Source organism: Coenobita brevimanus, chromosome 108 (assembly GCF_032717465.1).
Source record: "Coenobita brevimanus isolate Jiangsu-jjx chromosome 108, ASM3271746v2, whole genome shotgun sequence".
NCBI lineage: Eukaryota > Metazoa > Arthropoda > Malacostraca > Decapoda > Coenobitidae > Coenobita > Coenobita brevimanus.
In genome coordinates, this window is record NC_137061.1 from 10,941,724 (window position 1) to 10,968,650 (window position 26,927).

General features: G+C 43.1%; 1 protein-coding gene and 1 pseudogene across 1 annotated transcript in view; both read left to right on the forward strand.

The window, feature by feature from the left end:
- LOC145416882 (RING finger protein 145-like) overlaps positions 1 to 26,927 on the forward strand; it is a 150,607-nt gene that overhangs the window by 10,998 nt on the left and 112,682 nt on the right. The window contains exon 2 of the mRNA XM_080285748.1: positions 6,351 to 6,521. Within this exon, the coding sequence (XP_080141874.1) occupies positions 6,351 to 6,521 (171 nt within the window). The remainder of the gene's footprint in view (positions 1 to 6,350; positions 6,522 to 26,927) is intronic.
- Positions 12,354 to 12,471, forward strand: LOC145417072 (5S ribosomal RNA; annotated as a pseudogene).

Genomic DNA, 26,927 nt, shown 5'->3' on the forward strand with positions numbered 1-26,927 from the left:
TGAGAGTTGTACTCCACACAGGGGCGGATAAAACCCCTGTATAGAGTCAACAATTTTGCAGGGGTAAAGAAAGAACGGAGTCGGCTTAGCACACCCAATCTCTTGGAAGCAGATTTGACAAGAGATGTAATATGATCTTTCCAAGATAAGTCCCAAGTAAATGAAACCCCAAGCATGTTCAAGGATGATGCAGGATTAAGCTGATTATTATTAAACATTAGTGGGTATACCTGTGGAAGATTTTGTCGGGTTGATAGGTGTAAGAACTGAGTCTTAGATGCATTAAAAACAACCATATTATTTTTACCCCAGTCAGAGATATGAGCCAAGTCAGACATTAGGTGTGCCATAGCCTCATCCCTTTTGTTTGTTGAAGTAACTGTTGAGATGGGCGTTGTGGGAACCGAATGGAAAGGTGAAGGGTGGAGTCATCAGCGTATGAGTGGATAGGGTTAGATGTACAGATTAGAAGATCATTGATGAATAAAAGGAAGAGAGTTGGTGATAGGACAGAGCCCTGAGGAACACCACTGTTGATAGATCTAGGAGAAGAACGATGGCCGTCTACAACAGCGGCTATAGAACGACCAGAAAGGAAGCTAGAGATGAAGGCACAGATAGAAGGATAGGAACCGTAAGAGGGCAGTCTGGAAATTAAAGATTTATGCCAGACTCGATCGAAAGCCTTTGAGATGTCAAGTGCAATGGCAAAGCTTTCGCCAAAGTCCCGAAAGGAGGATGACCAGGAGTCTGAAAGGTAGGTGAGAAGATTGCCAGTGGAGCGTCCCTGACGGAACCCATACTGACGATCGGAAGGAAGGTTGTGATAGGAAAGATGCCTTAAAATTTTTCTATTGAGAATTGACTCGAAAACTTTTGAGATACAGGATGTTAAAGCAATTGGACGATAGTTGGAGGGTTGGGAGTGGTCACCCTTCTTTGGGACTGGCTGAATGAGAGCAAACTTCCAGCAAGAAGGAAAGGTACAAGTTGACAGACAAAGGCGAAAGAGTTTGCCTAGGCAGGGTGTAAGCACAGATGCACAGTTCTTGAGAACAACAGGAGGGACCCCATCAGGCCCATATGCCTTGTTAGTACTGAGGCCAGCGATGGCAGAAAATACATAAGAAGAGAGGATAACTGCAGTAGGCCGGTTGGCCCATGCTAAGCAGCTCCTAGAAGAGGAACTGAACTACTAGAATGAGATAAGGATAGCAAAGAAGTAGTAGTAGTGGTAGTGGTGGTGGCAGTAGTAGTGGTAGTGGTGGTGGCAGCAGTAGTGGTAGTGGTGGTGGTAGTAGTAGCAGTAGTAGTGGTGGTGTAGTAGCAGTAGTAGTGGTGTGTCAACTGAAGAAATTTTAATGTCAGCCATGAGGAAGTCAGAGGGGGGAAGTGATGGAGGAACAGCACCGGAATCGTCTAAGGTGGAATTGGAGGAGAAAGTCTGTGCGAAGAGATCTGCTTTATCAGTAGAAGAAATAGCTACAGAACCATCAGAGTAGAAAAGAGGAGGGAAGGATGATGAGGTAAAGTTGTTAGAAAGATTTTTGGCAAGGTGCCAGAAGGAACGGGAAGAATTCGAGTTGGAGAGTTGAGAGCATTTAGTATGGATGAAATTATTTTTAGTAGAGCGAAGAACAGACTTAGCACGATTCCGGGCAGAAACGTAAAGATGATGTGATTCAGGGGTGGGTTGGCTTCGGTATCTTTTGTAGTCCCTCTCCTTGTTGCGGACAGCATTAGAACAAGCGTGATTAAACCAAGGTTTTCTTGTGTTAGTCAAAGGATATGAGAAAAGAATGTATGCTTCCATGCCCGAGAGAATAACCTCCGTAATGCGCAAGGCACACTCAGATGGCTCCCGGCCATGGAAGCAATAATCATTCCAGGGAAAATCAAAGAAGTACTGCCTGAGGGCCTCCCAGTCCATGGCTCCAAAATGCCACAGACGACGTTTCCCTGGAGGGTCCACAGGCCGTACCGGAGTGATAGAACAGGTTAAGGTAATAAGGTTGTGATCGGAGGAGCCCAACGGAGAGAAAAGATTAGCAGAGTAAGCAGAAGGATTAGTTGTGAGGAAGAGGTCAAGTATGTTGGAGCTCTCTCCAAGGCGGTCAGGGATACGGGTAGGGTGCTGTACAAGCTGCTCTAGGTTATTAAGGATAGAAAAGATGTAGGCTTGTTCACCAGGTGGATCCGTGAAAAGAGAGGAGAGCCAAAGGTGGTGGTGAACATTGAAATCTCCTAGAATGGAGATTTCAGAGAAAGGAGAAATGGATAGAATGTGTTCCATCGTAGAAGTAAGATAGTCAAAGAATTTTTGATAGTCAGTAGAATTAGGAGACAAGTAAACAGCACAGATATATTTAGTCAGAGAATGACAGGAAAGCTGAAGCCAGAGTGTAGAGAATTCAGAAGAATTGAGTTCAGGAACACGAGAGCAAGATAAGTCGTTGCGTATATATACACAACAGCCACCTTTGGCTTTGAATGAATATAGAGAAGGAACACGAGAGCAAGATAAGTCGTTGCGTATATATACACAACAGCCACCTTTGGCTTTGAATGAATATAGAGAAGGTGGGAGGATACAGAAAAGGGTTTGCTGTCAGTTGCCTCAGACAGCTGAGTCTCCGTTAGAAAAAGAAGGTGAGGTTTAGAGGAGGAGAGGTGGTGCTCAACAGAGCGAAAGTTAGAGGAAAGGCCGCGAATGTTGCAGAAATGAAGAAGAAGAGAGTCAGACCGTGGTTCCAGGCACCTCGAGTTGTCACCGGGAGAGGGGCGGATGGTGGGGGCATTTATGGTCCCCCCCCCCTGGGGACTCCGAGGCTTGACGAAGAGACTCCATTATTGTTGAATTTTGAATAGGAAGTGTAGTGTGTACTGTGCATGTAGTTTGGTGTAGATAGTTGGAGAAATTTGTACTGGAGAGCATGCTGGCCTACACTCTGTGTAACTGAGACACTGAAAAAGTTCAGCAAAGGGGGATGGTCAGGAACTACTCCTGAGGGCTGATGAAACGGGAGCTCCAGCACTCCCTGTCATCAGCTTTCCATCCACCTCGGGAGTACTGCTCTGCTCGACTGGTGCAATGAAGGCCTTGATAAGAAACGGAGGCTTGAGTGTTGCAGCTGCACGAGGCTTACATGAAGGAGTGTTAGTGCCAACTTTAACATATGGATGTGAGACTATGTTGTGGCATGAAAATGAAAAGTCAAGAGTAAGAGCAGTGGAGATGGGACTGCTGAGGAATGTATGTGGAGTACGGAGGGTGGATAGGATACGAAATAATGTGATTCGTGAAAGATGCGGAGTGAGGAAGGTGGTGGACGCCAGAACTGAAGAGAGTGTACTGAGGTGGTATGGTCATGTGGAGAGAATGGATAACAATAAAGTGGTGAAGAAGGTATATCTGAGTGAATTCGAAGGAGGGAGGAGGCGAGGTAGGCCAAGGAGAAGGTGGAGAGATATGGTGGATGAATGTGTGAGGAAGAGAGGTTTTGGAAGTCGGTGAAGCTAGGGAACTGACAGGAGATCGAGCTGGCTGGATGAATTTTGTGAGGAAAAGTGCGTGATCAGGGATTTTTGGCACCCCTTTTTAACGTGGCAGCATCTGGATTGACTCTGTCGGATACGATTATGTGAAGCTACAGAATGTGGTGAATGTTTTTGGCGTATCCGATAGAGCTAGGATTCCGGGGGCTTGAATGATTAGCGAATGGAAGCGTGGCCCATTGGATTGGGCATTTTTGGGCTGTCTGGACATTGCTACTCCTCACCCTGCCCTTGGGTGGGAAAGGAGGTCCGGATGATGATGATTGTTTTTTTTTTTTTTATGCGAAGAAGAAGGAACCAAAGGCCATGAGCCCGCAATAACAGTTCCCTCCAAGAGAAAAACAAAATACAATAGAGAGCCAAATTCAAGATCTGATCATTTCGAGATGCCTGGACACACTGCGTTTGAAAGACTGGAGATCATAGGCAGCAGGAAATACAGACAGAGGGAGACAGTTCCAGAGTTGACCTGTTGCATAAATGAAGGACTGGAAGTAATGGTTAACTCTTGCATCAAAGAGTTGGACAGAAAAGGGATGAGAGTTTGCTGCTAGACGGGTGCTACACGCCTGTTGTAGAGGTGGAGGAATGCATGCAGACAGTTCAGAAGAGCAGTGACCATTAAAGTAGCAATAGAAAAGAGATAAAGATGCAACAGTGAGACAAAGAGACAGAGGTTGAAGGGAGTCAGTAAGAGGAGGAGAGTTAATGAGACGAAAAGCCTTTGACTCCACCCTATTGAGAAGAGCTGTATGTGGGGAGCCTCCCCACACATGGGAGTTGTACTCCACACAGGGATGGATAAAACCCCTGTATAGAGTCAACAATTGTGCAGGGGTAAAGAAAGAACGGAGTCGGCTTAGCACACCCAATCTCTTGGAAGCAGATTTGACAAGAGATGTTATATGATATTTCCAAGATAAGTCCCGAGTAAATGAAACCCCAAGCATGTTCAAGGATGATGCAGGATGAAGCTGAATATTATTAAACATTAGTGGGTATACCTATGGAAGATTTTGTCGGGTTGATAGGTGTAAGAACTGAGTCTTAGATGCATTAAAAACAACCAGATTATTTTTACCCCAGTCAGAGATATGAACCAAGTCAAACATTAGGTGTGCCATAGCCTCATCCCTTGTTTGTTGAAGCAACTGCTGAGATGGGCGTTGTGGGAACCGAATGGAAAGGTGAAGGGTGGAGTCATCAGCGTATGAGTGGATAGGGTTAGATGTACAGCTTAGAAGGTCATTGATGAATAATAGGCAGAGAGTTGGTGATAGGACAGAGCCCTGAGGAACACCACTGTTGATAGATCTAGGAGAAGAACGATGGCCGTCTACAACAGCGGCTATAGAACGACCAGAAAGGAAGCTAGCGATGAAGACACAGATAGAAGGATAGAAACCGTAAGAGGGCAGTTTGGAAATTAATGATTTATGCCAGACTCGATCAAAAGCCTTAGAGATGTCAAGTGCAATGGCAAAGCTTTCGCCAAAGTCCTGAAAGGAGGATGGCCAGGAGTCTGAAAGGTAGGTGAGAAGGTCGCCAGTGGAGCGTACGGATGATGATGTATGAGACAGGGAAATGTATCAGGGGAAGTTTGATGCTTCAAGAGTTTAGTAAATTAAAATGTCAGAATAACCCCCTCCTTCAGGAAGTTAGTAAATTAAAATAATGTCAGAATCCTCCCCCCCCCCCAAATGCCAAGTGTTGTGAATGCATTGTTATATTGACAGAATGTAGTGTAGGATGCACATACAGTAGTGCACCAACTTTCGCTACAGCAGGATTCGCGGAATCCACTTTCGCGGCATGCACCAAATATTCCCTAACTTCCACTTTCGCTTGAAAAAAATCGATTTTCGCGCACAAATTTTGGGTTTGGGACAATATTTTGAACTTTGAATTTCCTGCACCGCCCGCCCGCAACCCACCGCCATCTTGAATGACGTCATGTCAACACTCTGTCCACCCATTCCCGCCATTGTGTACGAGCGTGCTAGCTCCATTGTATTGGATTCTCACGGTTCAATGGATTTGTTCAAGAGAACCTAGCACAAAGGGAAATTCAGCACAGAGTGGAAGTGTTGCATCAAGTTGCATCTGAGGAGGCAGAGAGAGAGAGTGGTAGCGAGGCAGCAAGAGGTGGCGCCAATACGTCTGGCGTGGCTAAATAAGCCCGCCATGCGCCTCAGATACTTACCCCCAAAATCCATTAAACACCTCAACCTGGTCTCTGTGGTATGTTTCTCCTCATATAATGTGTACTGTACAGTTTTTATTGTTTGTATCTCACAATGCAATGTACAATAGTGATTTGATGTACTGTATTGCAAGTGAAAATGAAAATCTGATGTTACTTTAGGATAACCGGGAACCAATTAGCCTTTTTGCCATAAAGACAATGCCCCAACTTTCGCTAATTCTACTTTCGTGCATTATTTTTGGACCCAATTAGGCGCGAAAATTGGTGCCCCACTGTACATCCTTGGATGCCAGTGGCAGTTAAAGAATTAGGCTAACTAAATTAAGATAGGGATATGAAGAATACAGTATAAAATACAATAATACTGAAAAATACAATAACTTTATTTTTCTCTCTTTGTAGCAAGAAACCTTAGTCCAAGGGGGGTGGCCTTGAATATTTATCCTTTGCAATTTCCAGTCCTCCACCAACATATAACACTCCCTCTGTCCCACACCACTCTCATACCTTTCCACCTCATTCTCAGTTTCCCTCTCCAACTTACATACACGCTAGTCATACTCTCATTCTCCTTTTGGTCTTTTTGCAGGTCTCAGAGGATGGAAGCTGAAGAGTGAACAATTTGAGGCAATTGCGACTGTCATCCTGAGAGTTCCAGGCTATTTCATCCTGGACTATTGGTACCAGAATGACATTCACAACTGCATACCCCGCTCACTGGCATGGGCAGATGTTGTCTCTTCAGGATTTGCAATATTTGGTAAGAAATTGTATACAATGTCTTCATCTCTCTTGACATTCTTATTTATTATAAATTTCACAGTAAAAATAAGAAATAATTAAGAAAAAAGCCATTTAAAGTATCATTACTACCTCTGAAGCTGAAATTTCAGTATCCTCTGGTTAAATTAATGTAGGTTCTGAAGGGGGCTGACTTCATATAGTTGTTATTGTTGTTGTACAACACCAGTTTGCCCAGCCAAGTAGACCCATGAACAACAGGCAGGTAACCATCCCTACAGGGTCGTCCAAACCAGTGTTACCATGTAGTAGCCAGCACCTCACCACAGCAAGGTATGGGGAAGAGTGTGGAGAACTGGTTCCTGGATGGATACTGCAGTTGCATCTCTCCACCCAGTTAACAGGGGCACAATAGAAGGCTCCACATCATCTCATTATATGGTTATATGGTTACCACCTAGCATTGTATAGGTTTCCTGGGGTACAGGATTTTATTAGACTTGTCCCTCAGTATAGAACCATGTGAAGGATAAAGAAGAGTAATAACAAGTGACAGGAAGGATGGGATTAATAGGAAGATAGGTGGGCAGATGCAGAAAAAAATGATAGAGGTGAAGGAAGAAGTAGGCAGAACTACATTGAGTGAATGTTGGTCACCACCACCTTCATATTGTTGCTCCACCATAACAAAAATCCCTCAGCTCCCGTCCTGTCCTCTGTAAGGAAAATGGTGGATTACAGAAGGGCAGATTCTACCCTCAGTCCACTGGGCTTAGGGTAAACACGCCATTTCGTATGCGAAAAGTTGTGTATATTTTTTCCCACGCATTACGATGAATACTTTTGAAGAGCTAGATTGTTCTGTAAATGCTTACTGTATTGAGAATGGGTTGTATTTTGCTGTGTTTCATTTAGGATAAAATAACCTGATAAGGTTTAGAATTGTATAGGTTCAAAGTTGGTGGTCCGAAATTTTCTGAGAATCCCTAATGCAAATGCATATTTTCCATATCACACATAATGCCCTCTAATTCTAAAATCTGTCTATCTATCTATAGCCCGACGCCCTAATCCCGCAAAGGGTGGCCGCAGACAAAACGCCTCCAAGTCACTCTGTCACCCACCATTTGACTCCCCTCCCCCCAACTCACCCCCCCCCCTCATATACCTCTCAACTCCATCCCTCCACCTCATCCTCGGTCTACCCCTCCCTCTCCCTCCCTCCACCTCACCTACATACACCCTCTTAGTCAGTCTTTCATTCTCCATTCTCTCCACATGTCCAAACCACCTCAGTGTATTTCTCCTAATCTTTTCAACCACATCCACATCTACCCCACAACGTTCCTTCTCTTCTTCATTCGTCAACCTGTCCCTCCACGTCACTCCACATGCTCCTCTCAAGTAACTCATTTCTAAATTCTAAAATGCATAAAGATAATATACTCACCTTAGAGTATGCAGTAGACAAAGATTATGTGAGTATTTTATTAAATGGTGTTTGGTCCACAGTGGCCGGTTTTCCGGTCATGTACTGATTGAGTAAAAAAAAAGTTGCCTCCTGCAAAGAAACTTTCAATCGAAGGTATAAACTGACAAAAAATTACAGTAAGGCACTGATAAGGGAAAAGGTAATAAGCACATTCATTCTGAAATGGCAAATAGCATATAAACAAGGAAATACCTACTGAATGAATATTTGAAGCAATAAAAATGTAATGATCAAATGGGCAAAAATCGAAAGTTTACAAGCCATCATAACTTAAATAAAGAGAAGGTAATGACTTTCTAGGCATGTATGCATATAAAATAAACAATATGGTGCCTGTTACCCTCTGATTTTATATATAATAAGAAAAACTGATTAATTAATAACTCCAGATAGGCCTCCTGCTATACATTTGGCAGACAGCTAGGCCTTACCTCAAAGACCAAGTAGACCCTTTAGTCACTTACACCTTATCCCATTTAGGTTAGACCTATTCCTAATCCAGACTAGTCTACTTTGCAAAGTTTGCCCTTAGTACATTCTTAACACTTGTAGGGAACTTAAACCCATAGATGCGGTTCTCTGATGCTGATTGTGGAGGCTCTTACATGACAACTTCTTGTGCCAGCACGGAATACAATATCTCCTTTGTATCAGGGGTCACATAGAAGCCATCATTCTTCTCCTTAAAAAAGGGTTGAAAGGAATTTTTCAGTTTTATGATATATACAATCCCCTAAAGGCTTGGCCTTTACTAATAAATGTTACAAAAATGTGGGAGAAAGTTAGCCACTTCAGACAGAGGATTTCTTAAAGAGTTTTTTCCAACTACAGTAAAAGTCCTGTTATTTGGCAGCTGATTTTTCGGTAGATCTGACATTTTGGCAGTTTTGAGAAATAGTCCCATTTACGAAAATCTTTGATTGTTCGACAGATGTCTGGAATTATCTCGGCAGTCCAGGAAATGTTGTCTGTGACCTGTAGGCCTAATGTTTCATTACACTTCTATATGTTCACTAGTTTCTATATTTTTCAGATTCAGGTATAGCACTGTATTGATTACAGTATTGCACAGTATCATACAATACAGTACCCCCCCCCCCCACAAATTAGCGAGGGTTACGTTCTAAGCCCTCTTGCTAATTCTTGAAATTCGTTCATTCTTGACGCCTTCCTGAAAATGATATTTACTGGTAATTGCATAGCCCATGAACCACTGATACTGTAATGCATTACCGTAAATAAATGTTGCCTGTTAAATCAGTTTCCCCATTGTTTAATTTAGCTGTACGGCTGTGACAGCGCTTGTATTTTGATTCCTTAGCATAATGGTGGAAGGGACTGTCCTAAGTGTTTAACTAAACCTAACCTAACTGAGTTTAACTGTACCTAATCTATCTGTCTATTGCCAGACGCCATAATCCCTTAAGGGATGGCCATTTGACTTTGAGTTATTGGTTTTACGGGAAGGGGCACTAACCCTCCACCAACCCATTTGTTGACATGTAGGAAGCACATATGGGTTGGTTATGTGGTTACCACCCAGCATTGTAAATGGTTTCTTGGTTTACAGGAAACCATTTGGCTTGTCACTCAATGTAAAGCCACCTGTAAAGGAAAGAAGAGCAATAAGAAGTGACAGGAAAGATGGAAGATATAGGAAGAGAGGAGGGCAGGCACAAAAAAAGAATGATAAAGGCTAAGGAAGAAGTAGGCAGCACTACATCAAGTGAGTGGATGATGGTCGCCACCACCTACCACCATAATTTAACCAAACTCAACCTAACCTAAAGTCAGAAAAATATATAAACTGGAGGAATATGAATTGCTAAGGTCTTTCTGATGAAAGTTAAACGTACATTTAGCGCTCATTCTTTTGTTCGTTTTTGTGTTTATTTGTGCAAGGGAGAGTAATGATGCAATCGGTAATGTATCCCATTAACCCCATAATAATCTCCGGCATTGAACAACCCTTTACAGTACCGATGTCAGTGATGTCAGGTTAGTGTGAGCTATTAAAAAAAAAAAACTGAACAATTATGGGGAGGGAATGAAGGTCACTGGTATGTTTACACGACTCTACACTACGATTCCAAGCAGTCAGGAGGTCGCTTAATCTTAGATGTTTTCGCCCATTTGGTAAATGCACTGTAACTTTATCAATTCTTCCCTGACTCATAGCGAATCATAGCATGGGTTTAGGAAGCTAAATAACACATTTCTAGGTGTGCCAGATGATTATCTTCACATCTTTAAGAAAAATGAATTGATATCAGAAGAATAGAAGAAACTTACTCTACATACTCAGAGAGGGATTAAATTTCTTCCATTTTCTTAAAGATGTGAAGATAATCACCTGGCGCACCTAGCAATGTGTTATTTAGCTTCCTAAACCCATGCTATGATTTGCTATGATTCACGGGAGAATTGATAAAGTTTCAGTGCATTTACCAAATGGCCAAAACATCGGAGATTAAGCGACCACCTGACTGCTTGGAATCATAGCGTAGAGTCATGTAAACATACCAGTGACCTTTGTTCCTTTCCCATAATTGTTCACAGTTTTTCATAGTTCACACTAACTGGACATCACTGACATTGGTACTGTAATGGGTTGTTCAGTGCCGGAGGTTATTAAGGGGTTAGTGGAATACATTACTGTTTGCATCAATACTCTCCACATGTAAACAAAAAAACGAACAAAAGAATTAGCGTTAACTGTACTTTTAACTTTCATCAGAAAGACCTTACCAATTCATATTCCTCCACTTTATTTTATGTAATTTTCCGACTATTTTATTTTGTGTTTGGAAAAAGTACTGTGTACAGCACTCACTCCAAACACATTTGTAATAATATAAAAACCCTCTAATATCCGAACGCCCAATATCCGAACATCCCCACTAACCGGACATAATCCTCCTGGGATCCAATTTTCCCAAAATGGGCCAAAAACCGCAAAAAATTCGAAAAAAATCTGACTTTTTTCCCTCCCATAATTTGAAATTCCCGCCTGGCGCTGAACAGCTGTTACACCATGGTCCCTTCACCCCTTCCTTCCTCCCCCTCCCTCCTCCCCTGTCAGGTTGCCATTTGGTATTTTTCATTACCAAGTGTGGGCCAATTTGGTAATGAAAAATTCGTTTGGTAATGAATTAGAATAATGCATTACCAAATGGATTTTTCACATGTATGAGGATACACAGAATGGAGATGGTGGATTGTTTGCTCTCTCTGATTAATCTGCTACCCTACATAGTGTGAAAATAATCAACATGGTGTTAGTTATAAGGAGAGTGATTACATGTATTTCCACTTGTATATACTGTATAATTAGTGAAGAATATATGCTAGCTTTACGAATTTGGTAATGAAAAGTTATATTTGACAATGAAAGTTGAGGAGATTGGTAATGTGGCTGTTGCGATCTGGCAACTCTGTTACCCCACCAACATCAACAGTCACAGCTTAACTCCGATGGAGAGCAGACACTCATAACAGTGCAAGCCACAGGTGCTTGTTTTTTGTGAATAAACAGTGAATAAACTGCAATACCTTGCCACTAGAACACACAGGAATTTACAGTGTTGTGTAGTGTTAAGAAATTAGAATTTAGAGTGCAGAGGATTAACTGTGGACTGCAAACTGGCGGTTCAAACCAGTCCAGGAGCAAGGGACTTGTAAGTACCCAGAATGTTTAATATTGTATAAACTCACCTCTAAAACCTCATTTTATGGTTCTTTTGCATTTATTTCAGTCTTTTATGTCCCTTATTGGTGTGATTTGGTTCTTAAATAGGTGCAATGCATGTCCAGAGGGAGTTGTATAGGTGTTTTTCAGAGTTAGGGTCCATAAGTACAAGTCCATAAGCTGGGGCCCAATATCCGGACAGGACCACTATCCGGACCTGCCTATGGCTCTATTATGTCGGATATTGGAGGGATTACTGTAGTGATGACAGTGTTCACCAATACAAATGATGTACTGAGCTGGTAGGTAATATTCCATATCATTTCGACCATCGTGTTATCTGACTTGTAGGCCTACTGTGTCATTACACTTGTATATGTTCACTAATTTATATTTATATTTCAGATTCAGGTATAGTACTGTAGTGATTACAGCATTGTACAGTATACAATACTCTCTCCAAACACTGTTGTAATACCATAAGTGGTGATGACAGTGTTCACCAATTTATTTAAGGTATTGAGTGGGTAGGATTTTTGATTATTCAGCAAATCCAATTTCTCGGCATCAGCCCGGTCCCACAGATGCCTAATAATAGGACTTTTACTGTAACACCAAATGATTTTATTCAGGGAAGGGAAAGACTCTCTCGCCCCAATTGAAAGGATTATTAAACTAAAGATGCCACGTTGAGTACACCGCTTCCCGTCCGATCAGCGAAGTTAAGCAACGTTGGGTCTGGTTAGTACTTGGATGGGTGACCGCCTGGGAACACCAGATGCTGTTGGCATCCCTACGTGTCAAGTGGGGTTGGTGGAGGATTAGTGCCCCTCCCTGTAAAACAATTAACTCTAAGCCCTTGGCCACCCCGTTTGGGATACATGGCGTCTGGCAATGGATGGATGGATGGATAACTAAGGCCATGCATGCTAATGTTGTAACATCATCCATAGCAGCTTCTACATTCTCCTTTGAGTAGGATGGCTTCTTAAGCTTATTTGCAGGCTTAGGCCTATCTTTAGGTCTGATATTTTTATCCCCTTCTGTCACTGTGTAAACATAGGCCAAAACTTGTTGCAGTTTACAATAAACCTAAAAGTATGGAAACATTAAAACTATTCTAAACTAGTACTGTACTATGAAGATTGGTTGAAATTTTTTATGTGTTCTCCACATTGAATGCACTGTGCAAGTCCCTATCAGTACTTATGCACTCCTATTTGAATGCGAACACAGATATTGACTTGCGCAGTGCATTCGAAATGGAACTGGTCGAGCCCAGCTTCAAGTGGGTGTTGTTTAATATCATTTCAGGGAAGAGTCACCCTAATACTCCATGCAGTTAGGGCGAGGCCCAGATTGTCTTGGTATGTGGGGAACTTCCTTCTGGTTTAAAGTTGAAAAAGGTGCGTGCATATTGGAAAAATAATAGTGGATCATTAGCCTTTTTGCACGCATGTCGCTCCCCCTTATATCACACATGTCTACTCCGTTTTCTGCTAATTCTCTTTCCATTGCCCTGGAATAAAAGAAAACGAAAAAACTTGACTGAACACTCTCTAAAGTTGGACTGACAAAAGTTGCCACTCGTACGTTTTGGCTAAGGAGGTTGCCGGATTTTTGACATAAGTTCAATTTAAAAATGAGGTATAATTCCTACCAAGAATGAGTTATTGGCTGTTTGTGTGAACATAACAGGATGATTGAAGTAATTTTGGAGACCTAGTTCATTAGCCTAACTCCACGTGTTTTTTGAGGGATTTTTTTTTTGTCAAAACGCGTCTGCATTGGAGAAGGTGTGTTCTGAATGACGAGTTTACCCCACATTAATATGTGCGTGGAACCACGACAAAAACTGTGCTGTACTAGTTGTATGAAAAAAAGTTGTGAAAGTGTGGAACACATCCCTGACATATACTGAGTAGTGTATTGCCTCTGGTAAATTAGACACAGGGTAGTCTGTTAGTCAAAGGATGCCAGCCAGGGTACCAGTAATATGCCACACTGAGGTCTGCATATCCTAGCGGTGGCTGCATGTACGGTGTAGCAGTCATTATAATGCTACTGAAGTGTACCCCTGCCATCCACTCCTAAATGCTATGGGGTATGGTAGCCTCAACCTTTGCGCCTACAGTAGGAGGAGGTAACTAATATGGGATTGGCTATAGCTTTATATTACTGTATATATATATATATATGTATATATATATATATATATATATATATATATATATATATATATATATATATATATATATATATATATATATATATATATATATATATATATATATATATATATATATATATATATATATATATATATATTTATATATATATATATATATATATATATATATATATATATATATATATATATATACAGTACATCCCCACAGTACGCGAGTTCCGATTACACGATCCTCCTTGTACACGAGGCCCTTTTTTTTTTCTTTTTTTTTTTCTTTTTTTTTTAGTGTATTTTTTATTAGTATGTGAATTGAACTACTTGTAAGCGAGATGGGGGGCGAAGAGTGACCCAAATCCGGGGTTACCCTGAGTACACGACATTGCCCCCCCAAGAAGCGATAACGGTTACTTACACTCCGCCCACCTTTTGATGTCGATGCTGCTCACTCATCACATGATGCCCATATGCGCCGCTTGGAGGGTGGTGAGGTGAGAGTCCCAGCAGAGGAAACACACATGCACAGAGGGTGCACTCGCTGTTTCAGGTACATCCCCGTGTACTCAGAGGCTATTTTTTCTGTGAGCCAAGATGTCTGCCCCCTCCTCCAGGAAGAAGTGCATCACCCATGCCATGAAATGCAAGTCATTAGGAAGAAGGAGAGTGGGAAGGGTAACACAGCCATTGGCAAGGAACTAGGCTTGGCAGAATCATCCGTGCTAACTATATGGGCTAACAGGGAGGCCATAAAGAAGACTGTGAAAACATATGGGATGGCGGCATTGGGCGGAAGAAGCAGGCTGACCAACCAGGCTATAATTCTTATGGAGCGGTACCTAGCTACATTTATCCTGAGGAAGGAGAAGGAAGGAATTCCACTGAACGGGTGCTACATCAGGGACCAGGCCAAGATTTTCTACAAAGCTGCAGCTCAGAAGCTTGCTGTTAAGAAACCATTTAAAGCCTCCATGGGATGGCTTTGCCACTTTCTGAAGAGGAAGGAGCCACGTCACATTCGCCTCACGGGGAAGCGTGCATCAGTGGATGAAATGGCGGCCAGGGATTATCCAGCCATCCTAAAGGGGATAATTGACAAGGGTGGCTACATTAGGGACCAAATTTATAACATTGATGAAACAGCCCTATACTACAGTACAAGGCTATGCTGATGTGTACTTATATTAGTAAGCACCAGCGCCAGGCCCGGGGCAGAAAAATCGACAAGAGCAGGATAACAGTCATGTTTGCCATGAACTTATCAGGCTCAGACAAGATGCGGCATGTTGTGGTGCATACTGCAGCACACCCCAGATGTTACAAGAATCTGCGCTGCATGGATGACAGCGGGGTATACTGGTACAGCAACTCCAATGGTTGGATGACAAGTAGTATCATTTCCAAGTGGCTGTTGCGGCATTTCATCCCTGATGCCACTCTCACAAGTGCACAAGCTGTGCCCAGGTTTCAGGCCGTCTCGATGGAGGAGGTCAGGGTTTTACATTCGGGAGCAGCAGAGCAGGATCCCCAGGAAATCGTGCAGTGAGTGGACGAGGCTGACGCAGAGCAGGAGATCGCAGCAAAGCCAGCAACACCAGTGATGGAAAGTGAAGATTTGTCCATGATGGAGATCAGCAGGGTACTGTGTGCCCCTGATAAATTCAAGGAAGAATTCAAGGATATCGAACGCTCTCAGTTGCAGTGGAGATGGTGATGTCTTCACTGGACAAAACCTTCCACTTCTGCACCAAGAAGTACAACCAGAAAGTAAACAGACGCAAGCAAACACTCATCACCTGTTACCTTCGGCTTGAACAAAGTGAGGAATCGCTCCCTTCAACATCAGAAGAGCCATATCCTGAGGAAGATCAAGAGACTGATTTGATGTCTGAGGTGTCAGAAATAGACTTTGAAGGGTTTATGAATGAAGTGAGTGCATTAGCTGGTGCAAGTGTCGAAAGTGGTGAGAAAGGTGGTGTGTCAGGTGGTGTGGTGGGTGATGCAGGAGATGCACGCTAGGTGCCTCATCCTGCCTCGGATCCTTTCCTTACCTCCATCACGCCTGTTGTCCTCTTGGGTATAGGTGAGCAGCCATATTCTTGTTGGTTTAGTTAAGCCATATCCTTGTTGATTTACCTAGTAAAGCCATAATCTTGTTGGTTTACTTTATCTTAGGTAATATGTATTAGATAGTTTCCCTGTATATTACAATACTTAGGTCTGAAAGGGGTCTCAAGGGTTGCCCATGAAGGGGAGTGCCACCCATATGTAATTTTTCTCATAAGTTTATGTATTCACAATAATTCCTAGTACTTGACGTCCTCTGCCACCAATATACTCATGTACTGTGGGGATGTATTGTATACATATATATATATATATATATATATATATATATATATATACAGTAATCCCCGTACATTCCGGACACCCACTTTCCGGACACCCTACTTACTGGACATTGTGGGCCTGGACCTTCGGAACCCAAAAATGGCCAAAAAGAAAAAAATCCCCCCAAAATCCGAATTTTTTCCCACTGTTACATAGCCTATGATTTCATCATCCTTTGTGTAATTTTAACGCACAGTTGCTGCATGTTTGATCACGAGCGTGTTCTGCCTCAGTCCCCCCCTTCTACCGTTATAGTAGAGTAAGTCGTTCTCTCTGTTATACTTTGCGGGATTTTCAGCTCTCTGTCCCCATCGCTTCATTTGCGCGTCCCTCTTACAAGTTGTATCAAGCTCTGCCAGCCCCTATATAATGAGCTCAATCTCTGCATCATGGCCACTTAGATCTGCTCCTCATTTTGTTCACATCTCTGTCCTCCCCTGTACAGATATTATTATTGTGAGTGCTCAAGAAATCTCCAAACATCTAGCAGCTGTGTGTAATTTGAGTATAACTGTTGTATTTTTTCTTGTACTGTATAGCATAAGTTTAATTTGTAGGCCTAGTGAAGTTTTTAATTGATGTTGGGTTTTATGTCAGTCTATCTATCTATCTATAGCCCGACGCCCTAATCCCGCAAAGGGTGGCCGCAGACAAAACGCCTCCAAGTCACTCTGTCACCCACCATTTGACTCCCCTCCCCCCAACTCACCCCCCCCTCCCTCATATACCTCTCAACTCCATCCCTCCACCTCATCCTCGGTCTACCCCTCCCTCTCCCTCCCTCCACCTCACCTACATACACCCTCTTAGTCAGTCTTTCATTCTCCATCCTCTCCACATGTCCAAACCACCTCAGTGTATTTCTCCTAATCTTTTCAACCACATCCACATCTACCCCACAACGTTCCTTCACTTCTTCATTCGTCAACCTGTCCCTCCATGTCACTCCACATGCTCCTCTCAAGTAACTCATTTCCACTGCTCTCACTCTTGACTTGTTCCCCTCTTGCAAGGTCCACGCCTCGCTTCCATACGTCAGGGTAGGGATCACAATACCATATATATATATATATATGTCAGTCATTTTTGATAATAGTTTGTATCTGTAATAATTTATCTGGCATTCACTGAGTATTATCTGGTATCTCTTTTTATCAGGGCTGACTTAGATAAATTTACTCTTGCTAATTTCGTGTTAATAGAGGCTATTGCAGTTAACCATATATTTAACCTGTTTATTTGCCATTACATTATCCTTATGAGTCCTGAATGTTTTGTTGTTAGTTTGAGCATTAAACTTTAACTTGTAATTTTACCTAACTCTTTTGTTTTGAACCTGGAACTTTACGGGACAGTAGTGACTCTTAGTATTCTCACTTAATGTGTACATTATCTTTCTCTGTTCCGTAACACCACTTATAATTTGAAATTGCCGCACGGCACCGAACAGCTGTTACACCAGGGACCCTTCACCCCTTCCTTCCTCCCCCCTCCCCCCTCCCCTGTCAGGGCTGTCATTTGGTATGTGGGCCAACATGGTAATGAAAAATTCGTTTGGTAATGAATCAGAATAATGCATCACCAAACAGTTTTTTCACATGTATGAGGATACGCAGGATGGAACTGATGGATTGTTTGCTCTCTCTGATTAATCTGCTAGCCAACATAGCGTGAAAATAATCAACATGCTGTTAATTATAAGAAGAGTGATTACATGTATTTCCACTTGTATGTATAATTGGTGAAGAATAAATGCTAGCTTTACGAATTTGGTAATGAAAAGTTAAATTTAGTAATGAAACTTGAGGAGTTTGGTAATGTGGCCGTTGCGATCTGGGAACTCTGTTTCCCCGTCACCAACATTCCAACAGTTACTGCCTATCTTCGATGGTGAGTAGATGCTTATCGCAATGGAAGCAACAGTTGCTCATTTTTTGTGAATAAACAGTGATTAAACTGCAATACCTCGCCACGAGATCACGGGAATTTACAGTGTTGTGCAGTGTTAAGAAATTAGAATTTAGAGTGCAAAGGATTAGCTGTGGAGTGCAAATTGGCAGTTGAAACTGGCGTGGTGCAGTTTAGAACAATGTGCGATGTTAAACAATTATAACTCACAGTGCAAAGAACCAAGTGCAGCATAACACTGGATTACTGTACATGCTTCAAGAGCATTTTCACCACTGCCAAAACCTTAGAAAGGCAGCCACAAGCATGCTGTAAGTACCCTGGCTGAGGTACAGTCACTTCTGATTCCTCATTCATTGGTTCCTTTTCATTTATTTCATGCTTTATGTCCATTATTGGTGTGAATAGGGTCTTAAATAGGTGCTATGCATGTCCGGTAGGGAGTTATTTAGGTGGCTTTCCAAAAATTAGGCTGGATTAGGGTCCTTAAGTACCAGTCCTGGAGCCAGGGGCCCACTTTCCGGACAGGATCACTTTCCGGACATGCCTTTGGCTCTGTTATATCGGATAGTGGAGGGATTACTGTATATATATATATATATATATATATATATATATATATATATATATATGTATATATATATATATATATATATATATATATATATATATATATATATATATACATACTATCTATCTATCTATCTATCTATATATCTATAGCCAGACGCCCTAATCCCGCAAAGGGTGGCCGCAGACAAAACGCCTCCAAGTCGCTCTGTCACCCACCATTTGACTACCCTCCCCCCAACTCACCCCCCCTCCCTCATATACCTCTCAACTCCATCCCTCCATCTCATCCTCGGTCTACCCCTCCCTCTCCTCCCCTCCACCTTACGTACATACACCCTCTTAGTCAGTCTTTCATTCTCCATTCTCTTCACATGTCCAAACCACTTCAGTGTGTTTCTCCTAATCTTCTCAACCACATCCACATCCACCCCACAACGTTCCTTCACTTCTTCATTCGTCAACCTGTCCCTCCACGTCACTCCACATGCTTCTCTCAAGTAACTCATTTCCACTGCTCTCACTCTTGACTTGTTCCCCTCTTGCAAGGTCCACGCCTTGCTTCCATACGTCAGGGTAGGGATCGCAATACTATCATGCAGTGACTTCTTAACTTCCATGCTCACCTCCCTATTTCTCATCACTGCTTTCAGTGTACCAACAACTTTCCTTCCCTGCTGTACCCTTTCACACACTTCATCCCCCAAAGTTCCATCCTTACTCATCACACTACCCAAGTACTTGAATGCACTCACATTCTCCATATCCTCACCATCCAACCTCACTGCACACTCTGTGACTTCATTCCTCTCAAACACCATAACTTTACTTTTGTTTACATTAACTTTCAGCTTCCTCCTCCTACACACTGTCCCAAATTCATTCACCAAACCTTGCAACTCCCATTCATCTTCACTCAACAATACTGTATCATCAGCAAACAGCAACACCAGAGTCTTCCAAATCTCACCCTCATTCATTAGAGCCACCCCCACATCCACTGCCCTACCTTGCACCTCATTTACAACCCCATCCATGTATATATTAAACAGCCATGGAGACATCACACAACCCTGTTTCAGTCCCACATTGAGATCACAGAACTCACTCAGCTCACCATCCACTCTGCACCGTAGCCCTAGCTCCCTCTTACATACTCTTCACAGCACTCAACAGTTTCCCCTCCACTCCATATATTCTTAATACCTTCCACATACCTTGCCTATTTATTCTGTCATAAGCTTTCTCCAAGTCCATGAAGGCAGCATACACTTTCCTTCCCTTCTCTAGATACTTCTCCACTAAACATCTTAGAACATATATCTGATCTACACACCCTTTTCCCTTCCTAAATTCCCCTTGTTCTTCTCCAATTAGCTCCTCTGTCATATGCCTAACCCTATCAATGAGTATTCTACCATATATTTTACCAGTCACACTAAGAAGGCAAATACTCCTATGGTTACCACATACTTCTCTCTCCCCTTTTCCTTTGAATAAAGGAACAATTATACCTGATTTCCAGTCCTCTGGAACCCTTCCCTCTTCCCATGCCAATCTACACAACTTCCATATCCACTCCACAACAGTCTCACCCCAGTACCCAAGCATTTCACCACACACTCCATCAATTCCTGGGGTCTTTCCCAACTTAATCTTCTTCATCGCTTCCACTACTTCCGACCTACTGATCTCTTCCTCCTTCCTCTCATCTCTTCTTCTCTCAGCCATTCCCCAACCACTTATACTCGCACTGCTCTCACTCTTTACATTCAACAAATCCTCAAAGTGCTCCTTCCATCTCCTCAATTTCTCTCTCTTCTCCACCAACAATCTATTATTCCTATCTTTCACTCCCCTACTATTTCCCCTTTCACACTACCTTATTTTCTTTACCTCCTTCCAAAACAATTTCGTACTCTCCCTCCATTTCACACTCAGATTCCTCCCAAACTCTTCATCCACTTTCTTCTTACTCTCCTTCACCAGTCTCTTAACCTCCCTTCTCCTGCTCACTTATACCTCTCTCTTCTCTCTCTACTCTTCTCTCTCTCTCTCTCTCTCTCTCTCTCTCTCTCTCTCTATATATATATATATATATATATATATATACTATCTATCTATCTATCTATCTATCTATCTATAGCCCGACGCCCTAATCCCGCAAAGGGTGGCTGCAGACAAAACGCCTCCAAGTCGCTCTGTCACCCACCATTTGACTACCCTCCCACCAACTCACTCCCCCTCCCTCATATACCTCTCAACTCCAACCCACCATCTCATCCTCGGTCTACCCCACCCTCTCCACCCCACCACCTTACCTACATACACCCTCTTAGTCAGTCTTTCATTCTCCATTCTCTTCACATGTCCAAACCACTTCAGTGTGTTTCTCCTAATCTTCTCAACCACATCCACATCCACCCCACAACGTTCCTTCACTTCTTCATTCGTCAACCTGTCCCTCCACGTCACTCCACATGCTTCTCTCAAGTAACTCATTTCCACTGCTCTCACTCTTGACTTGTTCCCCTCTTGCAAGGTCCACGCCTTGCTTCCATACGTCAGGGTAGGGATCGCAATACTATCATGCAGTGACTTCTTAACTTCCATGCTCACCTCCCTATTTCTCATCACTGCTTTCAGTGTACCAACAACTTTCCTTCCCTGCTGTACCCTTTCACACACTTCATCCCCCAAAGTTCCATCCTTACTCATCACACTACCCAAGTACTTGAATGCACTCACATTCTCCATATCCTCACCATCCAACCTCACTGCACACTCTGTGACTTCATTCCTCTCAAACACCATAACTTTACTTTTGTTTACATTAACTTTCAGCTTCCTCCTCCTACACACTGTCCCAAATTCATTCACCAAACCTTGCAACTCCCATTCATCTTCACTCAACAATACTGTATCATCAGCAAACAGCAACACCAGAGTCTTCCAAATCTCACCCTCATTCATTAGAGCCACCCCCACATCCACTGCCCTACCTTGCACCTCATTTACAACCCCATCCATGTATATATTAAACAGCCATGGAGACATCACACAACCCTGTTTCAGTCCCACATTGAGATCACAGAACTCACTCAGCTCACCATCCACTTGCACCGTAGCCCTAGCTCCCTCTTACATACTCTTCACAGCACTCAACAGTTTCCCCTCCACTCCATATATTCTTAATACCTTCCACATACCTTGCCTATTTATTCTGTCATAAGCTTTCTCCAAGTCCATGAAGGCAGCATACACTTTCCTTCCCTTCTCTAGATACTTCTCCACTAAACATCTTAGAACATATATCTGATCTACACACCCTTTTCCCTTCCTAAATTCCCCTTGTTCTTCTCCAATTAGCTCCTCTGTCATATGCCTAACCCTATCAATGAGTATTCTACCATATATTTTACCAGTCACACTAAGAAGGCAAATACTCCTATGGTTACCACATACTTCTCTCTCCCCTTTTCCTTTGAATAAAGGAACAATTATACCTGATTTCCAGTCCTCTGGAACCCTTCCCTCTTCCCATGCCAATCTACACAACTTCCATATCCACTCCACAACAGTCTCACCCCAGTACCCAAGCATTTCACCACACACTCCATCAATTCCTGGGGTCTTTCCCAACTTAATCTTCTTCATCGCTTCCACTACTTCCGCCCTACTGATCTCTTCCTCCTTCCTCTCATCTCTTCTTCTCTCAGCCATTCCCCAACCACTTATACTCGCACTGCTCTCACTCTTTACATTCAACAAATCCTCAAAGTGCTCCTTCCATCTCCTCAATTTCTCTCTCTTCTCCACCAACAATCTATTATTCCTATCTTTCACTCCCCTACTATTTCCCCTTTCACACTACCTTATTTTCTTTACCTCCTTCCAAAACAATTTCGTACTCTCCCTCCATTTCACACTCAGATTCCTCCCAAACTCTTCATCCACTTTCTTCTTACTCTCCTTCACCAGTCTCTTAACCTCCCTTCTCCTGCTCACTTATACCTCTCTCTTCTCTCTCTAATCTTCTCCCCTTCCTCTCTCTCTCTCTCTCTCTCTCTCTCTCTCTCTCTCTCTCTCTCTCTCTCTATATATATATATATATATATATATATATATATATGTATCTTTCTGTCTATCTATCTATAGCTCGACGCCCTAATCCCGCAAAGGGTGGCTGCAGACAAAACGCCTCCAAGTCACTCTGTCACCCACCATTTGACTACCCTCCCACCAACTCACTCCCCCCTCCCTCATATACCCCTCAACTCCATCTCTCCACCTCATCCTCGGTCTACCCCTCCCTCTCCCTCCCTCCACCTCACCTACATACACCCTCTTAGTCAGTCGTTCATTCTCCATTCTCTCCACATGCCCAAACCACCTCAGTGTATTTCTCCTAATCTTTTCAACCACATCCACATCCACCCCACAACGTTCCTTCTCTTCTTCATTCGTCAACCTGTCCCTCCATGTCACTCCGCATGCTCCTCTCAAGTAACTCATTTCCACTGCTCTCACTCTTGACTTGTTCCCCTCTTGCAAGGTCCACGCCTCGCTTCCATACGTCAGGGTAGGGATCACAGTACTATCATGCAGTGACTTCTTAACTTCCATACTCGCCTCCCTATTTCTCATCACTGCTTTCAGTGAACCAACAACCTTCCTTCCCTGCTGTACCCTTTCACGCACTTCATCCCCCAAAGTTCCATCCTTACTCATCACACTACCCAAGTACTTGAATGCACTCACATTCTCCATACCCTCACCATCCAACCTCACTGTACATTCTGTGACTTCATTCCTCTCAAACACCATAACTATCCTTTTGTTTACAATAACTTTCAGCTTCCTCCTCCTACACACTGTCCCAAATTCATTCACCAAACCTTGCAACTCCCATTCATCTTCACTCAAGAAAACTGTATCATCAGCAAACAGCAACACCGAAATCTTCCAAGTCTCACCCTCATTCATTAGAGCCACCCCCACATCCACTGCCCTACCTTGCACCTCATTTACAACCCCATCCATGTATATATTAAACAGCCATGGAGACATCACACAACCCTGTTTCAGTCCCACATTGAGATCACAGAACTCACTCAGCTCACCATCCACTTGCACCGTAGCCCTAGCTCCCTCTTACATACTCTTCACAGCACTCAACAGTTTCCCCTCCACTCCATATATTCTTAATACCTTCCACATACCTTGCCTATTTATTCTGTCATAAGCTTTCTCCAAGTCCATGAAGGCAGCATACACTTTCCTTCCCTTCTCTAGATACTTCTCCACTAAACATCTTAGAACATATATCTGATCTACACACCCTTTTCCCTTCCTAAATTCCCCTTGTTCTTCTCCAATTAGCTCCTCTGTCATATGCCTAACCCTATCAATGAGTATTCTACCATATATTTTACCAGTCACACTAAGAAGGCAAATACTCCTATGGTTACCACATACTTCTCTCTCCCCTTTTCCTTTGAATAAAGGAACAATTATACCTGATTTCCAGTCCTCTGGAACCCTTCCCTCTTCCCATGCCAATCTACACAACTTCCATATCCACTCCACAACAGTCTCACCCAAGTACCCAAGCATTTCACCACACACTCCATCAATTCCTGGGGTCTTTCCCAACTTAATCTTCTTCATCGCTTCCACTACTTCCGCCCTACTGATCTCTTCCTCCTTCCTCTCATCTCTTCTTCTCTCAGCCATTCCCCAACCACTTATACTCGCACTGCTCTCACTCTTTACATTCAACAAATCCTCAAAGTGCTCCTTCCATCTCCTCAATTTCTCTCTCTTCTCCACCAACAATCTATTATTCCTATCTTTCACTCCCCTACTATTTCCCCTTTCACACTACCTTATTTTCTTTACCTCCTTCCAAAACAATTTCGTACTCTCCCTCCATTTCACACTCAGATTCCTCCCAAACTCTTCATCCACTTTCTTCTTACTCTCCTTCACCAGTCTCTTAACCTCCCTTCTCCTGCTCACTTATACCTCTCTCTTCTCTCTCTAATCTTCTCCCCTTCCCCTCTCTCTCTCTCTCTCTCTCTCTCTCTCTCTCTATATATATATATATATATATATGTATCTTTCTGTCTATCTATCTATAGCTCGACGCCCTAATCCCGCAAAGGGTGGCTGCAGACAAAACGCCTCCAAGTCACTCTGTCACCCACCATTTGACTACCCTCCCACCAACTCACTCCCCCCTCCCTCATATACCCCTCAACTCCATCTCTCCACCTCATCCTCGGTCTACCCCTCCCTCTCCCTCCCTCCACCTCACCTACATACACCCTCTTAGTCAGTCGTTCATTCTCCATTCTCTCCACATGCCCAAACCACCTCAGTGTATTTCTCCTAATCTTTTCAACCACATCCACATCCACCCCACAACGTTCCTTCTCTTCTTCATTCGTCAACCTGTCCCTCCATGTCACTCCGCATGCTCCTCTCAAGTAACTCATTTCCACTGCTCTCACTCTTGGCTTGTTCCCCTCTTGCAAGGTCCACGCCTCGCTTCCATACGTCAGGGTAGGGATCACAGTACTATCATGCAGTGACTTCTTAACTTCCATACTCGCCTCCCTATTTCTCATCACTGCTTTCAGTGAACCAACAACCTTCCTTCCCTGCTGTACCCTTTCACGCACTTCATCCCCCAAAGTTCCATCCTTACTCATCACACTACCCAAGTACTTGAATGCACTCACATTCTCCATATCCTCACCATCCAACCTCACTGTACATTCTGTGACTTCATTCCTCTCAAACACCATAACTGTCCTTTTGTTTACAATAACTTTCAGCTTCCTCCTCCTACACACTGTCCCAAATTCATTCACCAAACCTTGCAACTCCCATTCATCTTCACTCAAGAAAACTGTATCATCAGCAAACAGCAACACCGAAATCTTCCAAGTCTCACCCTCATTCATTAGAGCCACCCCCACATCCACTGCCCTACCTTGCACTTCCTCAACAACCCCATCCATGTATATATTAAACAGCCATGGATACATCACACAACCCTGTTTCAGTCCTACATTGAGATCAACGAACTCACTCAGCTCACCATCCACTCGCACCGTAGCCCTAGCTCCTTCGTACATACTCTTCACAGCACTCAACAATTTCCTCTCCACTCCATATATTCTTAATACCTTCCACATACCTTGCCCATCTATTCTGTCATAAACTTTCTCCAAGTCCATGAAGGCAGCATACACTTACTTTCCCTTCTCTAGATACTTCTCCACTAAACATCTTAGAACATATATCTGATCTACACACCCTTTTCCCTTCCTAAATCCCCCTTGTTCTTCTCCAACTAGCTCCTCTGTCATATGCCTAACCCTATCAATGAGTATTCTACCATATATTTTACCAGTCACACTAAGAAGGCAAATACCCCTGTGGTTACCACATACTTCTCTCTCCCCTTTTCCTTTGTATAAAGGAACAATTATACCTGATTTCCAGTCCTCTGGAACCCTTCCCTCTTCCCAAGCCAATCTACACGACTTCCATATCCACTCCACAACAATCTCACCCCCTTACCTCAGCATTTCACCACACACTCCGTCAATATATATATATACATGTATATATATATATATATCTATATCTATCTATCTATTGCCAGACGCCTCAATCCCGTTTGGGGTGGCCACAAACAAATCGCCTCCAAGTCGCCCTGTCCCCCGCCATTTCACTCCCCTGCTCCCAACTCACACCCCCCTCTCTCATATACCTCTCCACCCCATCTCTCCATCTCATCCTCAGCCTCCCCCTCCCTCTTTCCCCCTCCACCTCACTCACATACACTCTCTTCGTCAGTCTTTCACCCTCCATCCTCTCCACATGGCCAAACCACCTCAGTGTGTTCCTCATAACGCTTCCTATCACATCCACATCAGCACCACAACGTTCCTTTATATCCTCATTCGTCAGCCTGTCTCTCCATGTGACTCCACAGGGTCCTCTTAAATAACTCATTTCCACTGCTCTCACTCTTGACGTGTGTCCTTCCAACAACGTCTAAGCTTCACTTCCGTACGTTAGAGTTGGTATCACAATACTGTCATGTAGTAACTTTTTCACTTCCATGCTCACTTCCCTGTTTCTTATCACTGCTTTCAAAGAACCAGCAACCTTT